The 25,713-nt window shown below is 45.6% G+C and overlaps 1 protein-coding gene across 1 annotated transcript in view; it reads right to left on the bottom strand.

Annotated features, from left to right (window-relative positions):
• NOX3 (NADPH oxidase 3) overlaps positions 1-25,713 on the bottom strand; it is a 66,892-nt gene that overhangs the window by 18,369 nt on the left and 22,810 nt on the right. Inside the window, exons 8-12 of the mRNA XM_066248215.1 lie at positions 22,833-22,925; positions 20,770-21,023; positions 14,749-14,911; positions 3,914-4,060; positions 585-709 (exon numbers count right to left, since the gene is read on the bottom strand). Of these exons, the coding sequence (XP_066104312.1) occupies positions 585-709; positions 3,914-4,060; positions 14,749-14,911; positions 20,770-21,023; positions 22,833-22,925 (782 nt within the window). The remainder of the gene's footprint in view (positions 1-584; positions 710-3,913; positions 4,061-14,748; positions 14,912-20,769; positions 21,024-22,832; positions 22,926-25,713) is intronic.

Genomic DNA, 25,713 nt, shown 5'->3' on the forward strand with positions numbered 1-25,713 from the left:
ATTTCAAAGTCTACTTTAGGCACCACATACAGATTCACACATTTCACCCTCACAGAAGCCTAGGAGGGAAGCACTGTTATTATCTGTAGATTATAGAGAAGGAGACTAAGTTGGTGGCAGAATAAATAACCTGTCCTAGTAAACTGGTATCAATGGCAGAGCCAGGCTCCATAGCCAGGGTCTTGAACTACCACGTGGAATCTTACAACTTGGTCTTAGAACACCTTCATCTACTTTGCTAGACATGCCAGATACAGCTTACAGTTGGATTTAAGTGAATTCTCCCGTTGGGTAATTAGAAGTCAACTTGACACCAAAGATAGTTTAAGATAGTTACCATCTTTGAGTTTAACCCTGAAAGGGTTCAACGTAGTCGCTGTCAGGTGTTATCAGCCAGTTAAGCAGACATGGGGTTCCTGAACTAGGTCCCATGACCACCTGGACTAAGGCCGATGTTTTATCTCCAAGCGCGGTGCCCACCCCAGCAGATTACCCACCGTGCCCACGAGCTCCCCCTTCCGAGGGGCAGCTTGCGCCTTCCCAGGGCGGCGCCCAGCGGGGCGGGCCAAGGAGAAGCGCCTCACCTGGGGTGGTGGTAGGCTATCTGGCGGAACTCGTTGTTCCAGTTGGGTCTTCCGTAGGAGGTCTTCTGCTGTAACCCCGTGATCACGTCCGCGTTTCCGTCCCAATGCAAAGCGATGTGAAAGGCCTAAGGTAACAATCGTGGTATCAGATGCCATTTAGAAAATAACAGGAAGGGAAGCTGCTACCAAGTGAAAGGTAAAGTAACTGTGCTCATTTTATAGATTTCATATTCAAAAATACATTCTTCATGGGGGCTAGGAATGCTTATCGTTAGGATCAGATGTCACCGATCTGGCGGTGGGTGAGGGGTCAGCCTGGGAAACGGGCAGACGCCCTGTTATCAGAGAGGGAGCCAAGGTCAGAGCTGTACCAGCCTCCGGGTTAGGGGGCAGTTTGGCATCCCCACCGCCCTCTGGCTGAACAGCAGGATTGACTGGCGCCACACAGTCAGCTGGTTCCTGCTGTGGGCAAAGAAGACAGTTTACTCCTGTGCTAGATCTAACGACCGGCTCAGGCCTTATTCTCCTTGGCTTCTTCACACGTGGCTGGACCTCGCATCTTCCTGCTTCCGTTTCCATCATAGAATTCTATCTCCTCTCCTCCTCCACAGCTTTTCTTCTGATCCAAGGAAGGAACAGTAGATTTTGTTTTCTTATTGTATTCTCCTGTCTCAAAATGTTCCTGCCTCTAGTCTCAGCCTCTCGTCTCTGCAGGTCTTTCGGACCATTACACTCCCAAGAGCGTCCATATTCCTGGTCCCGACTAGCCTAATCTACGAAGATGATTCCAGACTTTCTTCCGAAGCCCTCATCTTCCTCACTGAGGACAGTTCTGCATCTCGAACGCCCTAAACATATTTTTATAAAAATTCCTTTTGTTCCTTCTAACTGATTGATCATCATAATTAAAAATTAACCTTCCCGCATGAGTTGTGAGTTCAGCTGTTGAGTGATTCCTGTAAGCGGCAGTGCATTCCAAGTGGGAGGTACACAGAGGAAGGAGAGAAGGTCTGTGCTCTGTGAGGGACTGGTCAGTGGGGCCGGTGGGAAGGGGCAGCCCACATGCATAACTGAGAGGCAGGCCGCCATCCTCTGTACTGGACACAGAAACAAATTGTTCTGGTGAAGCCCCGAGTAATGTAGACTGAACTGGGGAAGGCTTTGTAGGGGACTACGCTTTAGAGAGTGATTCTGTGCAGTAGGCAGTGGGGAGGGGCGTGGCAGAGAGGGGGACAATGTAAGAGAGGACGTGAAGGTGCATGGCAGGATAGGAGAACACACATTGTTTGGTGGCTCCAGTGCCAAAGGAAATCGAGTGGGACAGGACAAGTGGGCTGCCATCAGGTCAGGAAGGGACTTGAACTACTTGGGCATTATTTAATAGAAAACGGGGCTTTTCCCACTTCTGGTAGCGGTACCATCGGGCTGCCAATCACTGGTGTTCAAGCTTTTGGAAATACGTTTGTTCCATATTTCTCAGCCCAATGCTCAATTAGTCTCCAAACCCTGTTGATTTGCCCTTCACGGTACCTTTTCCATCTGTCCCGTCTGTGCCTGTCATTCTGCCACTTTGAGGTTGTTGAATTCAGTTTAACAATTGGCTATTTCTAAAACAGTCTCTTGATGTCTTACCAATAGATCGCATCAATTATCTCTTTTCCCGGAATTTGAGTGTCTGAAGTATTTCCAACATGTCATAACAAAAATATAAGGACTTCATGTTCATTTACTTGTGCTCAGAAAAAAAGTATACATTACAGCACACTTTGGAAGGGGCAGAGGTGGGATGGAGGCAAAGTCATACTGTCACAAAATCAAACAGCACCAGTCCCCCAAATGGCTGAGGATTCTCTAAAGGTCAATTCGTTTTAGAAGCAGGAAAGCAAAGCAGGGTATGGGACAGCAGAAGACAAAGGCTACACCTGACCTTCACCAAGTGGATCATTAGTCAAAAACCCCACCTGAATAGTGAAAATGTTTGTTTGGAAAACATAATTAGCACTATTTACTTTATTAAGATGCTTCAGGTCTAGTTCCCAAGAAACCTATGCTTTAAATTATCCCAGAGGTCTAGGTATTTAAGGCCGACTGCAAGTAAGACTTTAAGAATTCAGTTACTGAATTGCAAGCAAAATTTTACTCACGCAGAGGCACAGAGTCAAGTTACAGTGATGTCCTATAGGGCTGATGGGCTGGTGTGTGTGTGTGTGTGAGAGAGAGACACACACACACACACACACACAGGACGTTCACTCCTGACAGAAGCGCATTCACTTGTGAATTTAGTGATTGACACCAGTCTCTGTCTCACACACACTTTCCTTAAGGTAAATATCACTAGGAGCTGCTACAGAAGTGTCAATCAGAACACACACTTCATAACCGAGTAATCACGTCACTGTGTGCTTCCATGTTTGAGGAATTAAAAAACTATTTAAAACTTAATAGTTATCATTCAGTATTCTCAACACTGAAATGCTACCGTACTGCGATATTTTGATGCCCATTATCTTCAGTAAATTCAACCTCAATATTTCTAATACAGTCCGCAGCAGGGCACCTGCCACGACAGAAGATCGTCTTGCTCTTTGGTGAATGAACACATATGCACACGATTTCTAGGAATGCCTTAAGGAAACAACATCCCTCGATAAATCACGCAGTTGTGCTGTTCATTTTCTAGAGAAGCTCGTGTACTTCACAGTATCAAGTGTTGAATATAAACACCCGAGAATTTTTTTCTGTTTAACTCTGAACAGCTCAAAGCATAGAATTAGAACCAATTAGGAGCTCAGCACGACAGGACAGCCAATCAATAATATTCATTTGATGTCACTAAAATGACAAATGCTACTTCCAGTGACATAATTTTTCTTGGCTTTCCAAACTGGGGATCGTCTTCCACTGACCACCCCATTTTTCAGTCTTCGTTTCTATCCCTCAGTGCATTAACTGTAGGGTCTTTCATTGCTATGACTTGAACAGCTCTTCCTAATCTGGTTTTTAAACCTTTTTTAAAAAGACTTTATTTATTTATTTTATAGAGAAGAGAGAAAGAGAAGGAACAGGGAAGGAGCAAGAAGCCTGAACTCCCAACCAGGCAAGCCCAGGGTCTTGAACCAGCAACCTTGGTGTTCCAGGTTGATCCTTTATCCACTGTGCCACCACAGGTCAGGCCTAATTTGGTTGGATATTTTATTCTCCTTTTCTTTTTGAGAACATAAAAATAATTCTTTCATGCTACCAGAAAGCCATATGTCTTATTACTGAGATTGCTGCTCCATTATTACGTGACTTAGATGCCATTGCTCATTCTGTCTTGTCAGTACCTGGTCTTCATCCCAGCTGGTAAGAAATATATGATAACTCAGGAGGTGAGTTTTCCCTCGCTCACTCATGCGCATTTCCAGCGAGAGCAGGAGATCAGCAAACCACTCGAACGCTCTGGGATCCCGGCAAATCCAGTAGAAGTACACCTGCAGAGAAAGGAGGAGAGAACAGATTGGTCCCTCTTCTCATGATGTGCTGATAATCGCAGACTACTCTATCTCCATTAAATTATTTGAGCCCAAATGGGGACTTCTGCGAAATAACATGCTTCTCTCTGCCAGGGAACAGTCACACTGTGGTTTCTTTTGAAAAAATTCACATTGCGTTTAAAAAGCCCGGAGTAAGTTCAGAGTCAGGAGCCTGTCCTGTCGGCTGTTGCCGGGTTCCCTGGGGGAGGATCATTCGCCACGTTCCTGGCTGTGCTGCCTCTGAGCGAGGTTAATCATCCTAACTAGCTGCGCCTTTCACTGCTCCTGAAGGGGGATCAGCCGCTAGACCAGCCCCTTCATCTTTACTTATGACCTAAGCTGGGGATTTGAACTCTCTTCGTCGGAGACCCCAAAGGCTTGGGCGCTAATCCACTTCACCAGTTTGGCCTCCAGAGGGTGCAAGTTATGGAAATTGCACTATCAAGCCACATAGGCCAGAAGTTTCCCCTCAGCCAGCCATATCATTGTCCAAGAAAGCTGGTGGGTGGTGGCTATGGTTGTGTGTTGACTGCTGCCATTCAATTATATGTAGGAACATTGAAAACAACAACTCTCTGTGCTTAACCAATGGCATGTGACAAGTAGTTTGGGTTTATTAAAAATAAAGTAGTGTTGGGGTTTTAAGCTTTAGCTAATTGTCTCTAGAAGAAACCACAGGAGATAGATCTATTAATTCCCCTGATGTTTCTCACACTCCAACTTCCTGCTGGCTACTCCTGTTTCTTGAAACTCCTCCCCAAAGAGACACATCGCTCCTGTTTAACGAGATCTACCAGGGGCTGGTCTTGATCTCCACCAGGAAATATCTCCTCCAGTAGCCAGTGTCCTCCCCTCCCCCTCCACCAGTCTGCCCGCCAGTTCCCCATCACGAAATGAAAGTTATGAGTGAGAGTTAATTAACAGATAAAATTCATGAGGACAAAAAAAAAAAAAATCTCACAGAATGTATTTCAGGGCTAACCATCTTGCCTTTTCTCTCCAGGTTTGGGCAGGAATTTAAAATATTAACAGTCAGGAAGAACAGAAGCTAGTGGTGATAAGACCTTTCCTCTCGGGAATTAGGGCTTGCATATTTGTTGGACAGCTGCTACTTGGAAGGGTATTTTGAATATTAATTACAGGACAAATGATAATCTCTTAAGTGTCTTAACCCCCAAAAGGAGTGCCCGTCTCCTCTCAGCTGCAGTTCGGAGCCGATGGCTCTTTTAGGCGAAGGCCTCGTGAACCCCCACGAGTACGGTGATTGCGTTCGTCCACTCACTTGTGGACCCGACAAGTGTGCGTTAAATGCTTCCTCTGTGGCCGGGGACCGGAAGAGCCGGGGGAGGACCTCTGTGGACGGAGGGAACAAGGAGAGAAGGAGCCCTGCGTGGGACCTCTCAGGGAGGAGGCAGGAGGCCGGGGTGGCTGGCTGGAATGAGGGGGCACTGCTGGGTGTCGTCGGTGTCCAGCAGGGGAGTGGTGCAACTCGAGGCAGGGCCAAGAGGGAAGGACCCCTCTGGGAGCTGTTTTGAGAACAGACTGGGCTGGGTGTGTGTGTGTGGGGGGTGCGGTAGGGATAAGAGACTGGAGCTGGGAGGCTGGCTTTCCACTCTGCGTTGGTGACAGATACTGCTGTCTTCTGTCCTTGCACTTGGCACAGTGCCTAACCTAAATTATCCTCTGCAAACCTCAGCCCTCCCTGGAGCTCGCTTTGCTCCCATAGAGACAGAAGAAACTCCCGAATTTCGTGTGGCTCAAATCCATGCACACCCTCCCTGTCCTGCCCGCCGCAGGCTGTTTTATCTAAGAACACTAACGGTGACAGTTGGTATAGAACAGACTTCACTGACTTATTTTCTATTAGTTCCATTCTTTAAGGAACGTGCTTAAAATACATTCGCATAGGACTAATAAGCCAAAAATTTATTATTATTTAGAAAACAAACAAAAAACCTGTCAATGTCACATCCAATTCCAACCATTCTTACTTGAAAAATGTCCGCTTCTTAGCTTTCCTTTCAAACAGCAATCATTCCTGTCCTTTCTTTCGGCTCAGCTATGGGTCAGCGTTCTTACTGCTCGCCAACCTTTTCTATCTTTGCTTCCCGTAAGGGCTTTGTGAGTTCCTTTCTCTGTAATTGACTTCCAGGTGACACTGGGAAGCTTCGGGGCATGAGGCAATGCAGGAAACAGAATAGTCTCCGGAGAAGAGCTCCAAGCAGGGAAAGAAGAAAAGAGACTTGGAACAGAGGAGAAAGGTATTGACTTTGACGCTCTTTTCATCTTTCTAATGGTGAGGGGCACCCACTTTGGAGGGACAGAAGGCTTCCATTCATGCCTTTAAGCCGAAAGAAAAGACTTGGTCAGTGGTACAACAAGCGTCCCAAACAATAGGCTACGCCTTCGCTTCCAACATGACTCCCTCCTCAGTCTCCAAAAATAAAATGACTCTAAACTCAGTTACTTATGTAAAGCATGGCCTTCAGGATTCTGTAGCTGTTATCAAAGGCCCCAAATAAGTAAGTTATTTTAAAAAGTTTTGTTAAACAGAAAGTTATGCACAGTAAAATGATGAAAGTTCTGAACTTTCAGCATAATGAAGTTATTTAACAGGATGAATTCAGCACATCCTTATACATATATACAAACTGGCTTTCTCTGTTGGGAAGCAGTATGGGGTTACCTCAAAAAATTAGAAATGAAACTGCCTTATGACCCAGCAGTTCCACCTCTGGGAATTTAAAGAAAGAAACCCAAAACACTGATTCAAAAGACTATATGCACCCCTATGTTTACTGTAGTGCTATTTACAGGAGCCAAGATTTGAAAGCAGCCCAAGTGTCCATCAGTAGATGAGTGGATAAAAAAGCTGTAGTGTATTTACACAGTGGAACACTACTCAGCCGTAAGAAATATAAAGAAGGAAGTCTTACCTTTTGGACAGCACGGGTGGACCTGGGGAGTATTATGCTAAGTGAAATAAGCCAGTCAGAGAAAGACAAGTACCATATGTGGAATCCACCTCTATGTGGGATCTAACAGACAAAATAAACTAATGAGTAGAAACAGACTCATAGACACAGAGAGCAGACTGACAGCTGTCAGAGGGGCGGGGCTTGGGGACTGGGTGGAAAAGGTGATGGGATTAAGGAAAGAGAAAAAACTTGTAGACACAGACAGAAGGACGGTGATTACCAGAGAGAACGGGGGTGGGGGTGGGGGTGAGAGGGCAAAAGGGGATCAATGGTGATGGAAGGACACCGGACTTGGGGTGATGAGCACACAGTATAAAATACAGATGATGTGTTAGAGAACTGTACACCTGAAACCTATATCATTTCATTAACCAGTTGTCACCCCAATAAGTTCAATAAAATGGCTCTCCAGATGTTTCAGGTGACCACTCTGGGAGTGCATAATGGGGGTTAGGGAGGTCCGTGTGCACGAGGCCTGCCCCAGGCCTTTGCGGTCTCTGCATTCTCAGGCACGAGCCAGCAGACCAGCCTCAGCCAATCCAGGCTCAGAGGGGAGGGGTGGGTGCGGCGCTCACGTGGTGCTCTCCGTGAGCTCGGGCTCATCCCCCCTTCCCCACAGCCCAGGCTTCCCTTGAGAATCCTGCCGTGCCGTGTGTGGACCAGGTCAGGGCCATCTGGGGCCAGTAGCAAATGAACCTGTGCTTTGTTTTGATAAACCATTTCAGAAAATGAAGTAGAAAAAGCTACTAATCTATATTACTGCCGGAGATCAGACACCCCCAGCGAGTTTCCTGTGCCATATCCTCGCCAGGCATCCACAAACACGGGCAGTGGACACATCCACAATACAACCTGGATCTTTAGACCCCAGGTCAATTACCTGAGGATGGCATGGAGACAAAAATTATTTCTCTATTTACTTATTTATGGCCCAGAACCACTGTAAGGCCAGTAGCCACGGCTACCATCATAGCTGCCTGGCCCGTGCAGGTTCACGGGACAGGACAGATGGTAATGAAACAATGGAGCCAAGAACTGGTGGGCCATTAGCTTTAATTCTAGTTTGCACCCAGCAGGTGAGAAATATACGCAGTGAGAAAATACTTTCCATTCAGGACTTTCAAAGCCACTGATTTATCCAAGTTTCCTAGAATCAAAGGTTTGTACCTCACCAGCCTTATTCACCTCTGTTCCCCATCTCTTCTGCACAAACTCTGCACAAACTGGCTTCTCCTTCAGCACTCTGCCATCTTGGCTGCTTCTCCTCTCCTCCACGTGGCCTTTCTCTGCTCTCCTCCAGCATGGGCTCCTCTGCCCCATTTTATAGTGTAGAAATCAAAACTTTTAATCCAATATACAAACAAGGAAGTCTCTGATACAAAGTCACTTATCTGAGGCATAATGAGATTCCTCATGAGAGTGCACTACCCCATATCATGCGATAGTCAAGGGTGTAGGGAAAAGCTTAGTCTTAAAACTAAGCCTTAGGCTATAACAACCCTGCCTGCTTATAGCCTGCCCCCCATACTCAATGCAAACTATAAGCAAGCAAACATATATATCATCTTTACAAACTTATTTGACCAACACTTCCCCCCCAAGGAGGAAATTGTACATAAAAGCTAATGTCTAAGGTGCAGTGTGGCATAACAATGAAATATTGTGTGTTCTTGAATCCTATAACCTATAACTAGACTTGTAACTGTAACTGCAGGCAGATCATTTAACTTGAGCTTAGATGGCAACACATGTAAAATGGCAACAAACAAACAAAAATCACAGAATAACAACCTATGAGGTTACTGTGAAGATGTGAGGATATGGCTCATGGGAACATTTTGTGCAATGACAGGTGCGTTAAGTGCTCAGAGCTGTTAGCTGCTATTGTCAGTGCCATTTGAAAGAGCTTACAGAATAAACACCACAAGTGTAGAGAACAAAGGGGGACACTGCCTTACTTGGAGGTCTGTGTTCCCCCTGATCACGCCTGAATTACAGAGACAGTGGTCACTGAGAGGAACAGTAGCCAAACTTTATCTCCAGTGCCAGTCTGAGAGCCTGAGTATTGATCCCAGAAATGTAGTCCTAAAAGGGCGCTCCTTCACTGGCAAAACGCACCCCAAGCTCCCGTGGGCTGAACTCACGGGGAGGAGTTTTCCAGGGAGCCGGGTTGACCTGGACCTTGGCCAACACCTCCACCCACAGTGAAGTTGCAGTGTGACCCTGGCCTCTCCTAGGCAGTGTTTCCCGTTGCCATGGACTGAGCGTTTGTGTCTCTCTCAAATTCATATGTTGAAACCCAACGTAATGATGGTATTTGGAGGCGAGACCTTTGAGAAGTGGTTAAATTTAGATAAGGTCATGAGGGTGGGCTTCCCATAGGGGATTAGTGACCTTCTAAGAAGAGGGAAGGATCAGAGAGAATTGTCTTTGTCATGGGAGGGCCCACGAGAAGGCGGCCACCGGTGGGCAAGGAAGAGATTGCCCACTGAAGAGATTTCTCACGAGAACCCTGCCCTGCTGATTCCCTGATCTTGGACTTTTACCCTCTGATTCTGGGAGATAAAGGCTTTGTTTAAGTCAGCTGGTCTACGGTGTTTTTGGTATAGCAGCCTGAGTTAATTAAGACAATTACACTGTAAGAAATAACAGAACGCTCAGAAGCTCAAACCACAGAGTGGTGGAGACTTCATCGAGGGAATCATGACCATTTTCCAAAAAGACAGCTTTTATCTCTAAAAAGATAAAGACTGCCATTGATATTTAGAAAACATCAAATGGTAGCTCTTTTGTCCTGGTTTTTATTGTGTTGTTGTTGTTAAGGTCATCTTGGATGAACACCGTAATGAATTTTGAAGCAACTATTGCTTCTCATTGAGAAGGTTCTTTAATGTGGCTTCTACGTCCAGTTTTTAAAATATATAATTATAAGATTGTTTTTCTGGTTAACCATTATAAGACTGAGACCAGACTGTGTCAATCATTTTTAGTCCTTAAGATTTCTTAAAGCCATCATCCTTAGTGTGAACTATTTCATGTCTAGTCTGCTGGTTTGCCCTGTGACCAAGGACTGACCTCATTTGTACCTTGGTCTGTTCCAATTACAGTTAATAATAATCACTGAACAACCAAACTGTCATTAATAATAGAATAGTTACATAAGTTGTGAGTTACCCATACTATAGAATACTCTGAAGGCATTAAATAAAGTCACCCAGTAGCTGTTGACACTGAATGTGCTCCAAGCCATGATAGAACGAAAGCAGAAACAAAACAAAGAGAACACCTCTCTCTCTTTCTTTCTCTCACCGCCACTCCATCCTATTTATGTAAAGATAACATAACACCCTGTATGTGTGCATAGGTGAGTACGCACATGCAAACGAGTGGAAAAGGAATGGAATAAGATGCACTTGATTATTTAATGGTGGGCCCCTAGAGAGTGAAGAGGTGGTGGTGGTCAGTCTGGGGAGAAAGACTAATGATGGGAGATTCCTGACTGGTCGAGTATTTTGACTCTTTTCCAAGATCCCTGTGGTCTTTCCTGCTGTGTGTGGTTAATAAACAACATATGTATTAGACATGTTAACGCTGCTCACCTCCCCAAAGGCAGCGGTGCGGCCTGGCTGAGGATTGCAGTCTTTGGAGACCATCTGGTGATAGAAAGAAGAATGTGTGTGTCTACAGAGGCGGACGTCACCGCCTGCTCCCAGTTCAGTGACTGCCACGCTCCAAGTGCTTGAGAGACACCATCAATTCCAGGAGGGGCCACAGCTCCGGTGTCAGGGAAAGGGAAAGTAAACTGTTTCTCAAACTAAACAGATTCAATTAAATGCATTTTTCATTCATTAGAAAAGAGAGCAGGGCTTCCTTTCCTCCATTAATATATTTAAGGAGAGTATGGATTTTTGCCTTTCTTGGCCTCTTTGTCTTGTTCCCACTGGCCCGTGCTGTCTTTTTATTTGAATTATCTGTTTATTATATTAGGTTAAGAGCCCAAGGGCCATTTTGCATGGGGCACACTATAAATACCTATTAGCTCAGTTGTATATTCTTGAGCTGATGAAGGAAGACAATTTCTGAAGAAATTAGATTACCTCGGTTTTTCTATCATCTATTTTATTGTAGTCTGAAGATTCCGTATGCAGTTAAGAAAATGAACCCACTCTTCCGGTGGGCAGTTTTTCTCAGTTCTGTCTACACGGCTGTGACATCGGGGGGGAGGGGGAGAACTACAATCTGGAAGTCAATATATTTTATATCAGCAATCTTCCCATGCCCCGCCCATGCGTACACGCCTATTTCATCCATTATTTTGACAGTTTGCACAAGCAAACTGTCCACATTTTTTTCAAGTTCTCTTCACAAATTGAGTGTGATGTAGGATTACTCATAGCCGTGAGGCAGGAGTTGGAGGGTGTCCATGGCGACGCGGCATTGATGCCCCTCGGTACCCGACTTCCTCGCAGTGTATCACAGACACTCCGCGGCCAATCCTCTAGGAACCTGTGTTTCAGTCTGCCTTCCACTATGTGCAGCCTGGCTCTGCCTCCTGGGTTCAAAACATCCCTTCCCTATATTACAATTGTCCTGCATTTTCTTCACAGCAAGCCATCATTATTACATTTACTGTTCTCTTGCCTTCTTGAGAGGTCCCCTCCTGACCACTTCTCTCTCTTTCTCTCCACCTCCTCCTGATTAGTGTTAAAAATAAAGGCTTGTTAGGAAGAAGTTTTTAAACACCGGCTTCCTATAGAAAGTGCTGCGCACATGACCCCAAGGGAGCAACAGGGCTCCTGTTGGCTGTTCTGCATGTTACTTAGAAGTGTTCTAGAATAATGCAGCAGAAGAAAAGGGTAAAGAAGAAATGGCTGCAGTGGGAACAGCAGAGAAAACTTTGGTGCAATTTTTTAAAATTGCAGACTTAACAACACGAGGCTTTGACGAAAAAAGTGTACGCCTTCATGCCAACCGGCATTTCCCCCGGGGAGGAGAAAACCCGTGGTGGTTAACCATTTAGGCTTAAAAGTCAGCTCTGAATCCCTGGGCTGATTTTTTTCTCTCTCTTTCCTGTTACAGAAGAGAACAATCTGGAAACTATGGCTCAGATCTATAATTGTGAACATGCCGTTAGATAAATACATACTGCTCTGTGCTGCTGTACTTTAAAAATTATATAGAGGCTGACAGGTTAGTGGAAGAAGTAGTATTTATATCTCAAAAGCTTGTGGGCGGCCCTGACAAATATTAGCTACAAAAGCCTACTGATATCTGTACTTAAACAAACATCAAGTTGCTCTAAAACACAGAAACTTCTTAAACTTTTTCTCATGCACGCGGACTTCCAGGGAGTGGGTCTTCCATGTAGTTTCCAGCCGTAGTTCCCAGTAGCACCAACTCTCCCTTTCCTGAAAGAGCTTTGATGTAGGAATGAGAGACACGGGCTCTCATCCTGACTCGGTGGCGAGCCAGCTGGGTGACTTTGGACAAACACTTCCCACGCCAAGTACAGCTGCTGACTTTTGCTGTCATGTGCAAAGCCAGGAGGTTAACACCCATCAGGACGTTTTGTGATTCTATGCTGTTAGCTCCCATCTACCGTTGCTCCTACCTTCGTTTTCAGTCTGTAGCACGGAGCCAGCAGAACCCCCACTGTTCCTTACATTCGGACCCCAGGCAATGCTCTGTGTGGTTGAGGATGATCTCCAGTCCTCCCAAACCTTTTCTGTCCCTTTGCTGTCTACCCAGTAAAACCCAGTATTACTCCAGATTTTTATGTGATAAATCATTGCATTTTTACCTTCAGTTTCTGTGTTGGATCTGTACTAGCATTTCTTCGGTTCACATGACCATAGAATTCTCTGCAGCGGACCACATCCTACGACTAATGTTCCATAAGACACACACTGAGATGCGCTGATGTGACCAAGCGTCTGTCTCTGGTAGATGAGGACGCTGAAGCCAGTGTGTCAACCAGACATGACGTAGCGGGATCAGGACCAGAACCAGGCTCGCCTGCCCTCCGGGGTCCTCCTGAGTTGACCCCACACGGTCTGAGCCAGGCTCCCTTTCTCCCCTGCTCTAGGGTCACAGCCAGTCCTGGGAGGGTGGGGGTAGGTGGCAGTGTCTCTGGATGACACAGAGAAAGGGAAGCGACCGTGGAGGACTGTTGGGCGAATGAGTTTGTAAAATCTATATTTTCTGGATTTGCTCACTTTTATTGTTAAAAATGGCCACTGCCCAAGGTAAACTGTGCCTCCTGGTGAAACTGCTAATTACCTTCCTGCTTGGGAAGGGGCTTTGTTATGCTAATGTGTGCTGGAAGAGGGGTTTTCGTGCCAAAAAGTTTTAAGAGAAGAAGACGGAAGAAGAAGGAGGCCATGTTTTTGCAGAGTTTGTGCAGAGAATTGAAGGGAGAAGGAGGCCATGTTTTTGCAGAGTTTGTGCAGAGAATTGAAGGGAGAAGGTGTGCAGATAGGAAACAGAGGTGAGGGCTCTTGCGAGCTCAGCTGAGACTGGTGGGGGCCTTTGATTCTAGGAAAAACTGGAAAAAATTCTCCTGGTTGTGGAACTGGAGGACATGTGAATGGGTTTTGGTGCCCTCTGTGTGTTTGTTTTTACTTGCCAGCCAGTTGCGAGGCTAGAATAACAGCGGGGCCCACCAGTTTTTGACTCCACTGTTTCTTTACCATCTGTCTGAACTAAATGGGAACCTGCACCTGCCTGGCAGCTATGATGGCCACGTCGACTGGCTTTAGAAGGACTTAGATAACATACAAGAAGTGACCAAAGGGGGAGACTTGGGAAGGGAGGACAACACCAAGTAAGCAAGCCAGTGGACCCCAATTATGGCATTTTCACTTTTTGTTAAGACCCTGACTCCATGGGAAGAAGATTTGTACACTTTGTACACTTGCCGCCAGAGGACCAAGCTAAGGAGACCGAGGGAAGGCAGCCCGTTAATACTGCTAACTGCAGCCCAGTCACAGAGCCATTTGCAGCCTGTCCATATTTTACTGACATGAACAATTACATGTCCCGTAATGGCAATGAAGCAATAAAATTTATGTCTTGTCATCTTTAACAAGATTAGACAGAACCCTTCTCATAAATGTAATACTGAATGGAGATTTTTTAAGAACATAAGTATAGTTAAGGATCCTTGAGTTTATCCCTCATAGTTAATTAAAATCCTCCCCAAGAATCGGCAGATGATAGATACGGGGACTCTGAGCCTTTTAATCCATGGAAGGGTGAACTGATGAACTGATTTTTTTTTTTTTTTTTGTATTTTTTCAAAGTTAGTAGTGGGAGGCAGTCAGACAGACTCCTACATGCACCCAACCGGGATCCACCCAGCGTGTCCAACAAAGGGTGATTCTCTGCCCATCTGGGGCATTGTTCCATTGCAACCAGAGCCATTCTAGCACCCCAGGCAGAGGCCATGGAGCTGTCCTCAGTGCCTGGGACAGCTTTGCTCCAATGGAGCCTTGGCTGTGGGAGGGGAAGAGAGAGACAGAGAGGAAGGAGAGGGGGAGGGGTGGAGAAGCAGACAGGTGCTTCTCCTGTGTGCCCTGGCCGGGAATTGAACCCAGGACATCCAAATGCCAAGCTGACGCTCTACCGCTTAGCCAACCGGCCAGGGATGATGATTCTTTTTTTCCATACCTTGCTCAGCTTCAGCGGGGGTTGTGACTCACAACATCTGTACCAGAGCGATTTCAGAAGAGCGGCAAAGGGAGTGACCCCAATCCCTGCTGCGATGCACATGCTCACTGGGTAGTGAAACACGTCAGTCAGCGCGCCTCCGAACGGCCCATCCACAGCCAGCCTGCAATCACAAAGTACTGCCGCTGTGGCATTCAGGACGCTCTGCTCCTGAAACCCACACCCTCCCACACCGGCGCTAGTTATGGGGTGTGTTTGCAAGTGTGTGCAGGGAGTTGGCTCTGTGCTGGAGAACGCCCTAGGTGTCTTGCACGGGAGGACAATGCTGGACCCCTCCAGCTCCAGCTCACGCCTCTGTCCTTTTGTTAGTATATTTCTCCCCTGTTCTTTATTTGGTCTCACACCTTTGAATCATATATTCACACAATTTTAGCCTCTTGGAAGCCTTGTGTTTGAAATAAACAAACCATTTTGAGATAATTTTTCAGTTCTGTGCCATTTCTAAAGTTCATTGTTTTAGATCGCGCAAACTCAAAATCTGTTATAATTAGGCCAGGGTGGCGCTGATGTGTCTTTGCTCAGCAAATTTTTCTTTATAAGAAGAAAGCATATTCATTCATTGAATATATATGACTGTCTTTTATGTGGTCCTAAATGGACTCGCTCCTGGATTCTACTCCAGTTTTCATGACCAGTTGTCCACACTGGCTTTTCTTTCATTTCCTAAAATATATAGCACCCTATTCTGCCACAGGGCCTTTGCACATCACAGTCCAAGTAATCACTTGGAATACTAGGCCCCAATTTCCCCCCTTATTTGGTTAATAGTTGCCCTTTCATTAGGTCATATCCCAATCATCTACCCTGGGGAAGATTCACGGACCTGTTGGGCTAGTTGAATCCCTTCTGTAAGTTACAGCACCCTGCACCCCTCCTCTGAAGTCCTCATCACAGTTGTAACTCTCCACTTGTTTTGGGGTGTGTGTGCATGATTGTTTGTGTCTGTCTGTGCTTGTTGCTGCAGCCAGCACCTCACATGCTATCCAGCACATAGTCGTTCCTTAACATTTTGTTGAATAAATTGTAAAGGGAATGTTTAAAAGATTTCAGTCAGCAGAATGTATTTTAAAAAAATGTCAACTGTTCCGAAAGCACACATTTACATATGAACAAAGATATGCTAATTAAAAGGGTTCTCAGTTATTCATAACCATTCCCTAAGGGGAGTCTGTTGAGGGCTCCCCAGGTTGGCCCAGTTGGGCTTCCGATGTGCTGTGAAAGTTCAATTGAGTTTATTTAAAAATATTCCACAATGTCAGACCCCCTAATAATTCAAATGAACTCTCTCCTTGAGTTCATCTTAATTAATAAGGCTTTATTACATATTGATATATGGAAATGGAAGAATAAAAATAAAACAAAGGTCATTAGCCAGAAAGGGTTAGCATCTCAGCCCAATGTAGATTATTTCATAAAGAATTAGATAAAGGGAATTGAGAGGGAAAGGATGAGACTGTTTATGGATTAACATGTCCTATCGATAATTGTTTTCATAATTAGTCATATTTCGGATTTACTTAGCACTGATTTGAAAAGATAACAATTACATCCAAAGAAAAAGTGTGTCCTATCATCCATGGAAATGCATACTCTACAGATTTCTGCATAATCACAGTTGCGAGCCTAAGCCAGAAGCAGCAGGAGAAAACGTTCAGTCCAACTTCCCTGCTAATACAGTAATCCTCCCCCCCCCCCCCACACTCCGACAGGGGACATGTTCTGATAGTGAGTGGCAGGGGCTTTGTTCCGTTTAGGGGCAGCTGTCAGGACTAGAGAGGTTTTCTCTGCCGTCTCACTGAAATCTGTCTTCTGACAGCTCACCCCTTCTGTCTTCCGGACAAATACTTATCAGGACCTTTCGGCCGTCTCAGGCCTTTAAATAGTTGACAACAACTATCCTGACACCCTAATTACTCTTCTTTTTCGACCACAGTATCTTCATTTCTCAACACCTCTCACAACCCTGAGCTGACTTCCTTAGCCCAAATTCTTGTTTATCGAGTTCACTGAGCTACTGCCTTATTGGTTCAGATACAGAGAATTTGTAACAGTGCAGCATAGAAAGCAGTTTGCCTTTCCAGGATCTGCACCATGCTGTTCCTGGTTGCTTCTGGTCAGCAGCGCTCCCCATAGCCTCCTCAATCTGCTCGTCATGTCTCTTTGAACACATGACTTTTATTCTTCTGCATGGGTCTTCTGATCTCATCATCACCTTCACTGTCATCTTTGTGGCAAATGAACTTCCTTATTTTGTTAATGATAATAACTAACCTTTTTTAAAAAGATGCATCATGCAAAGGGCTTTATATGGGCTGACACACTTAACCCTAAGCAAACCTTAGGTACTATTAGTATCGTCCTCCCTTTCCAGAGGGGGAAACTGAGGCACAGTGGTACTGACATTCTCCAGGATCACACACACAGTTGGGCTTTGAACTGACACTGGAACCCCTTGCTCCAGGCAGCAGGTTAAACTCCTGAAAACTCCAGAATCAACTCTGAGAACATCTTCTGTTTTACTGCACAAGGTAAAGTCTTCCACAAGGGCTCCCGTTCTCTCCCTTTCTCCTGGGCTCAGGAAAGGCTCTTTGCTTCTCCTCTGGGCTCCCTAGTGATTCATTCCTGGGGCTGAATTAAATCCTTTCTGGATTCCAAAGCAGTGAGCACTCATGGCGCTGTCCCCAAAGAGTTTGAGTCAATTCAGAGGTAGATACTTTGAGAGATAAGGTTATTCAAGGGAGTCTAGTAAAATTCTGGTTCTGCATGGGTTGAAGAGATAAACAAATTCTAGGATTTTTAAAAAAAGTTTTACTGCTAGCACATGTGCTGACATACACACCTATTTGTTCAAATACATTGAACAAATGAAGAGAAGCTGCACTGTTTACACCTCCTTTTTTGTTCACTTCATACATATTTAATGATGCCAACTAAGAGTTAGGGCTTGTTCCAGCCACTGGGGACACGAAGTGAACCAAAGAGATGATGTCCCTTTTCTGATGGACTCCCATTCTGGTGTGGGAGGTAGATGGTAAGCAAATGCACAGGTATTTAGTGTCAGGTGGGGGTGAGTACCGTGGAGAAGAATGGGGAGGCATAAGCATAGTGACTCGGAGCGTCAGCCAGGTGGAGGAGGAAGGAGAGGCTGCACTAGGGGACATCTGAGTGGAGACTTGGGGGAGGGGACGCAGAGATCCGGAAGAGCGTCCGGTGGAGGGAACAGCAGTGGCCAGCACATCAGGGAGAGTGTGCGTGGTGAGCGAGAACAAGAAGAATGGCGGTGCACCCAGGGAGCAGGAGGCCTGGGGTGCGGGACGGGCATGTCAGGCCCTGAGCTGACCACGCACACGTAGAAAGCGTATCGACCTCTGAGGAACACGCTCTGAGTTCTTGTTGGGGGACTGGCTGAAAAGGCCAGCAGGTCTGTGAAGGGGAAAGTTGGTTAACAGACTGGATAACTGTGCACACCCAGAGCAGAGGCCAGGCTAGCAGAGACGATGAGGGTATTGATCTTGGCAGAGCGACCAGTAGTTTGTGTGTGTGTGTGTGTGTGTGTGTGTGTGTGTGTGTATACCTACTTTTATCCCTAATTTTAAGCATTTATACTGCATTCTGAATCTTAGAATCTGTTACATTGCTTCTTTTCCATGATAAAAGGAAAGGTTCGGATGTGGGGCTCTGGTCTGGTTTGGTATCATACCACTCTTGGGCACCAATGTTTGGAATGAATGCATGTGGCTTTTCCTACCCACTAAGCACAACAGAGTCCAGTGCTACATAGTGACGGCTCATTGTCCCATAGGAAGGTGGGGGGGGGGGTAAGGATAATACACTGATGAGACGCTATGCCTTAAATTTATTCCAGTGCCTAATTTGCTACCTGTAAGTACTTGCTAACTTAAATGAGCTAAAGCATCTACATTGGGTCCAGGTGTTCATCTATTCCTTTAACAGGTAGTTACTTGTACACAGTAGGTATCCGACACTGCTCTAGCTACTGGCAGTACAGAAGAGAACAGACAGCATCCTGCCCCCAGGAAGTTCCAATCTAGCTGTGTCTTTACAGCGCTCACCACCTGATTTCTTATGGCAGAGGCCACTGCCTGGTAGTTCCTGACACCCTCCAAGGATGGCAGAAGAGAGAACTGCTTGATACTTCTTTTGAAATATCAATTCTTTCAAAAATGTTTTTCTCAACATATTTTTTTTGTGTGTGTGTGTGTGTGTTTGCACATGTGTCCCTGTTTATCTGGGGCCCTTACAAGCTATGTGTGCTTTTCGGGTAATCCTGCAGTGAGAGTGGGAATCCACATTAAGCCGCTGTTTACCAGAAGGAGTCAAGGAGTGGTAACTCCCACGGGGACTTCTGTCATGAGCCCGGGTTTTTCTGAACAGAGCTCGGATTGAGGCATGTACCCCAGGTGATATGGTGAAATCATCACCCCTTAGTACCTTAGAAGGCGACCTTATTTGGAAATAGGGTTGTTGTAGATATAATTAATTAAGTCAGGGGTCTCAAACTCGCGGCCCGCCGAACAATTTTGTGCGGCCCGCAGACTAATCCACGAAGTTCAAAATATTTTGGATAAAATTAAGTAAGCCTAGGGGCCTACTTGTATTTTTCATTTCTCTAGCATCCTAGCTAGATATTAGCTTAGTTAACAGCAGTTGTGATGCGAACTACAGTTTCTGGTCGTTTTGTGACACTGAGTAAACTGCATGTACGATTGTGCTTGTTGTACTGATTTTTTTTGTTTTCAACTGCAGTGAGAAAAGTGTTGCGTAACAGTTGCCTTTTGTAGACCTAGTGCGGCCCGCCGAACGGCTGTGATCTTGCTCTGCAGCCCATATGCTGAGTTGAGTTTGAGGCCCCTGAATTAAGTGAAGATGAGGTCCGGCAGTGGGGTGGGCTGTTGTCTTTATAAGAAGAGGTTACAGAAACACAAGAGGCACAGTCACAAGAGGACAGAACACTGTGCTGAAGACCGAGGGAATTGCTGGTCAACCACCAGAGGCTAGGAAGAGGCAACGAAGGATCCTTCCCTACAGGTTTCAGAGCGAGCATGGCCCTGTTACATCTACATTTTGGACTATAGTCTTCAGAACTGCGAGACAATGTATTTCTGCTGTTTTAAGCCACCCTGTTTGTGGTCCTTCATTATAACCCTCAGAGACAACCCCAGGTGACATCAGTGCCTGTCCAGCCTTCTCATCTTCCTTGTAGCAAAATTAAATCATGTGCTTGCATTAGACCTCCTGAGGTCCTAGGGGGTGGAGGTCATGTTTTGCCATCTCTATGTTTTCAGCACAGAGTGGAGGTTAATCAATACTTGTTGCACACACACATGCAGGGCTGACTGATGGTTGACCTCACTAACTTTCTTGACTTTCAGATCATTTTGTCAGTTTATGAGCTTCACTCTGTAATTGTTACCTTGTTCTGCAAGGCATGGAGGCTGCCAGATTAGTTCTGACCCTGAAGTACGCTTCTTCTGAAGACCCGACCTTACAAAGGTAGTGGGAGACCTCAGCCTAACATCAAAGAGCTCACAGGGCTGTCTGTTCATCACCAGCTGCATACAACCAGCCCAGTGATGTTTCGGAGTTGGGGAAGCAACATTCTCCTCCTCCCTCAATCATCACTTGCTGTTGTTGAACTTTTTTTTTTTTTTAAAGAAATGTACTTGCTTCTATCAGACGTCTTCTAAATTACCGTTGACCCTTGACCAACGCGAGGTGGGAGGCACCAGCCCCATGCTGTTGGAAAGTCCACACTTTGACTCCCCTAGCGCTCAACACCTGTATTTTTTACATAAATTCTCAAATGTGAAGTATGGACTTGAACCTACCCCCTTAGCATAAAGATATTACTGAATTCCGTAGCACGCTGGTGCATGCACTAAAATACCTTACTTGAAAGACTATTCCAGCTTATACAGGAAAAGAGGAGCAGGATCCGACCTGGGCAGGCTCCGGGGTTCCGTCGGGGCCCGGCCCTGTGCCTCGAAGGCCCGACACAGCGCCCGGGTCCAATCCCCTGTGGCCCGGACGTGCACGCTGAAGAAGTCCTCCTGGGGCGCGGAGGTGAGGGTGAACGGGTGCCACTGCAGCGGCGAGATGGCCGGGCACTGGAGCAGCACGTACTGCCCGGGTGCCATGCGGAAGCCCCTCTTCCTCAGGCGCAGCTCCAGGACCCCTGACGGGTGGCTCACCGCCTGCGTGGGGACAAGGGAGCCCCGGTCAAGCCATAAGAAAGCGGTCTTCATTGCACCAGAGGTTTTACAATTTTTAAATCAGCTTTTTATTTTTTTTTTAAGGTATCATTTACATATTCCATTTGTCATGAGCCTTCAAGGAACTGGGCCAGTCACTTGCACGTCTGAGTGGGCAAATCCAGCAAGAATGTCGTTCATTTCAGACCTCCTTCCCAGTGAGGTCTGAAATTTGGGCAGCTGCGTCCACGTGCACTGTGGTGCCTGGCATGTGACATTCTATCCTAAACAGCCAAGCTTTCCTTAGCACAGTTAGCTGGACCCGAGGACACACAGGCTAGCGTGTCACGCGTTGCATTGCTTAATTGTGCTTCAAGTTATTAAACTAGTCACAGAGCTGTCTCCATGTAGGCTCAGTTTTAAATGATCGGAGTCATTCCTCAATCCTTTGTGAATTAACCCTGGTATTTCCTCCTTTGGAGGGGAAAACCATCTTCCAACGCACTCGGAAATGTTCTGTGTTGTTTCAGTTGCCTCGTCTAGTCTCCGACTTACGCTCTGACTTTTGACATAGGAAACATCATGCAAAACTCTTGTCACTTTCGTAAGAACTTTCTAACTTGCTGCTTATCAGAGGGAAGGAGCTAGTTCCCCTGTGTAGAGCCCCATCTTGTTTTCTGAACAACCTCTCCGGGTCCCCAGATCTTTTATTGTGGCAAGAGGTATTGGGGACCAGGGGCTCGTGTCCGCGTTCCGTGACGGTATTCTCCACACAAAAGAGAATTCCAACGCGTTCTCGTCATTAGTAGTGCTTCTCCTCTCCCTCCTGACATTTGTTCTGGTTCCGCTGTTAAATTGTCTCCCTGGTAACAGCTTCAGTAGATTTCTAGAAGTCTAACTGTCTAGCTTTTGATACAGCCTCAGAGCCTTTGGTGCTTAACTTGGGAACAGCAGCGTGGAAGCAGCTTAAAACAGAAATATGGAGCAATTTCTAGGCCTCTGCTCTCATGAAGACAGTTAAAGAGACGTAGTATTCTGTTCATATTGCATTAGCAAAGTGGTATAGGTTTGGTGAGCAGGGAATTGTTTTCTTAGGCATTTCAAAATCTGGGGGGGGGGGTGTCGCCAAGTATTTGTTGCTTTTTTTTTTTTTTTTTGTCTCCTAGACCAAGTATTCTTGGGTCTGTCTGCTCAGTTTTCCTCCAGCCCGAGGTCAATATTGGTGAGCCGTGAGTAGGGCTGGCAAGATTGGAGAATGCTACCGCAGAGAAAACACTGCTCACTCTACAGGGTAGACATCCTCAGACGCCCTTCTGTTCTGCTTTGAACCCCTCTCTCTGAACCTGAGTGTGACTGTTCCCCCATCTTCTGCTCAGTCATTCCAGGTATGAGAGTCTGGGCTTGACAATGTATGCATTTTATCTGTGTGTTTGCAGAGCCTGTGCCTTTATGTGTGTGTTGGGGGGAGGGGATTGATGATACTTGAAGCGGAGACGCCAGTGTAAAGAACACTCGGTCCCCTGCCTGTGTCCCCCTGGAGAGAAACTGAAATAACGGGAGACAGCGCTGATTCGTGCGCTGTACCATAACCTCTAGCCGAATTCCGCGTCCCAGTCTGGAGCCCCGATCCCGGCCTCCCGTAAGATTAGTCACACTAAAAGATGCGCAGGTTGCAGGCAATTATTAGAACAGAAGATGAGCCTCTAAATTACAGACTGCTCTGCAATAAAAATGGCAAATTAAAAACCTGGGCTAATAAAAAATTTTCATCTACACTCAGGCTTTTATTCCGACATAAAGCTGCACACGTACCTTCGTAATGACAACTTCTTGTTGAAATCGCCAGAACCTAATTATTCTTTCCCATGCGTACAAGACCACAGGCCCTAAAACCCATTTCCAAGCCTGCAGAGACAGAGGGGAAGGAAATGAGAATAGAATTCCAGTATTTTCAACCTGAACCAAATTAAGAAATAACATGATGGGGTCTAGACATTTTTCTTTAACTTCGGGCAGTTGTCAACAACAAAGATGTCTCCTTGTATTAAATACTAGAACACTCAATTATTCCTTGAAATCTACAAGCTTATTTAAGAGATTAAACTCTTCTGTATTGGTTTTTATGCTTACTTGATCAATGATGCCTTTATGTAATTAGAAATAATTGAATTTGCAAAGAAATAAGAAAGCAGATTGATGTTTATGTTATATATGATAGGGTCATAAATGCTCCCAAACTCAGCCAAAGTCAAAGGCTTACAAAGCTGCATTACTGAGCCAACGTAGGGCATGGGAAATTAAATAAAAACATTTCGAATAGTAATTCAGGGGCCCAACAATGCATTACAATTTGGGAGTCTGCCGGAAGAAACATACCCCCCCCCTACACACACGTAATCACTCACACACATATGCACACAGCCAATGTTATCTAGAATAAAACATAAAATGATTTTCTCAGCATTTTACACTCATGTTTACAGAATCTGAACAAAAGCCTCAGCAATTGTCTGGCAAACGGTGACAGTGAACATTTCCGTTTTTACTAAAACCCATCCTGTGTTTATCTTTTCTGAGTATAGACTATATTATCAATGATCATGTGACCAGCAAGCAATTCCAGTATCAGGTGTTGACAACATAGGGTATCTTCTTCCCCTAAAAAGAAAGGAATGGAAACTTAAAATTTTTGCAAGCTTCTCCTAGATTTGACACCAAACAAGCCGCAGGGCATAAAGTTCCTTCTTTATTTTACAGAAAAGGAAACTAAGGCTCAGCAAGATTATATTGTCCAGGGCCATAGGAGGCCGTAAAGTGCATAGTTAAGATGTGAACCCTGAGGTGCCTGACCACCTGGGCTGTGCTCTTTCCAGGACCCCGGTGACGCCCTTGAACCTTGACGTGTAATCACTCTTCTTCCTGTCCAGCACTGACGTAGGTACTGACATTTGTTTTACAAAACATTAGAGACTTAATAATTTGTTACTGTTGGGCAGATAAAATATATTATGCTCACTTTGTTAAAGATGGCGCTGCCCACGTGGAGGCCGTTGCTCAGGTGATATTAATGTGTGTTGGGGGTGGGCTGTGGGCAGGCAGGATCCTTGTAGCCTGGGGCTTGGTTTTGGGACTAAGCCTTTCCCATCCTTTTTGATGTGGGGTGGTACAATCCAATCATGCCTCAGAGAAGTGACTTTGTATTAGAGACTTCCCTGTTTTGTATATTGGATTAAAGATTTTGATTTCTACACTATAAAATGGGGGCGGAATGGGAGCTTGCTCTCTTGGTTCCTGGGATGATTAGCATGAGAGAGCAGAGGGAGCAGAGCAGAGAGCAGAAAGAGACCATGTGGCCAGGAGAAGCAGCCAAGATGGCGGAGTGCTGAGTGAGATGCCAGTTTGTGCAGAGTTTGTATCTGGGATAAGGAAGGAGATGGGGAACTGAGGAGAATAAGGCTGGTGAGCTAGAAACCTTTGATTCTAGGAAACTCGGATAAGTCAGTGGCTCTGTGAGCACTGAATGTGAGTGGGTTTTGGAGCCCAGTGTGTGTTTTTACTTGCCCGCCGGGTGCAAGCTAGAATTAAAGAAAATGGCCTATCAGTTTTTGGCTCTATTGTTTCTTTCTTTTTTCTTTTTTTTTTTTTTTTTTACAGAAGCAGAGATAGACAGGGACAGACAGACAGGAACGGAGAGAGATGAGAAGCATCAATCATCAGTTTTTCATTGCGCGTTGCGACTTCTTAGTTGTTCATTGATTGCTCTCTCACATGTGCCTTGACCGCAGGCCCTCAGCAGACCGAGTAACCCCCTGCTGGAGCCAGCGACCTTGGGTCCAAGCTGGTGAGCTCTTTGCTCAAGCCAGATGAGCCCGCGCTCAAGCTGGCGACCTCGGGGTCTCGAACCTGGGTCCTTCTGCATCCCAGTCCGACGCTCTATCCACTGCACCACCACCTGGTCAGGCGGCTCTATTGTTTCTTTACCGACTGTCTGAATCCAATGCGAACCTGCATGGGCCAGGCGGCAGCTATGATGGTGGCCCTGGCCCTGGCTGCTGGCTTTACAGCTACATTTCAGGATGTTAAGGGTTCTTGGAAATATAGTCTAACTTCGCATTTATAGGATTTAAAAAACCAGACATTCTGCGAATGGGTATGAGTTGCCTAGGGAGATAGATCTGGATTGCGGAGAGCCAGGACTATAACTCAACTCATTTCACAATTTCCCTAAATTCCCTCCCTGGTATGCTAAACCCAGCACAACCTTACTCCTAGTATAGTTACTATCTTAGGAGCAGGAAGAACGTTCACAAAACCATCACTGATCGACTCACTGCCTTCATCACCTCATAGTCCAAGGGTAGTCAACCTTTTTAAACCTACCGCCCACTTTTGTATCTCTGTGAGTAGTAAAATTTTCTAACCGCCCACTGGTTCCACAGTAATGGTGATTTATAAAGTAAGGAAGCAAGTTTACTTTATAAAATTTATACAGCAGAGTTATAGCAAGTTAAAGCATATAATAATAATTACTTACCAAGTACTTTATGTCGGATTTTCGCTAAGTTTGGCAGAATAAATCTTTATAAAACAACTTACTATAGTTAAATCTATCTTTTTATTTATACTTTGGTTGCTCCGCTACCTCCCACCATGAAAGCTGGAGCGCCCCCTAGTGGGCGGTAGGGACCAGGTT

Source organism: Saccopteryx bilineata, chromosome 12, assembly GCF_036850765.1.
Source record: "Saccopteryx bilineata isolate mSacBil1 chromosome 12, mSacBil1_pri_phased_curated, whole genome shotgun sequence".
NCBI classification, from domain to species: domain Eukaryota; kingdom Metazoa; phylum Chordata; class Mammalia; order Chiroptera; family Emballonuridae; genus Saccopteryx; species Saccopteryx bilineata.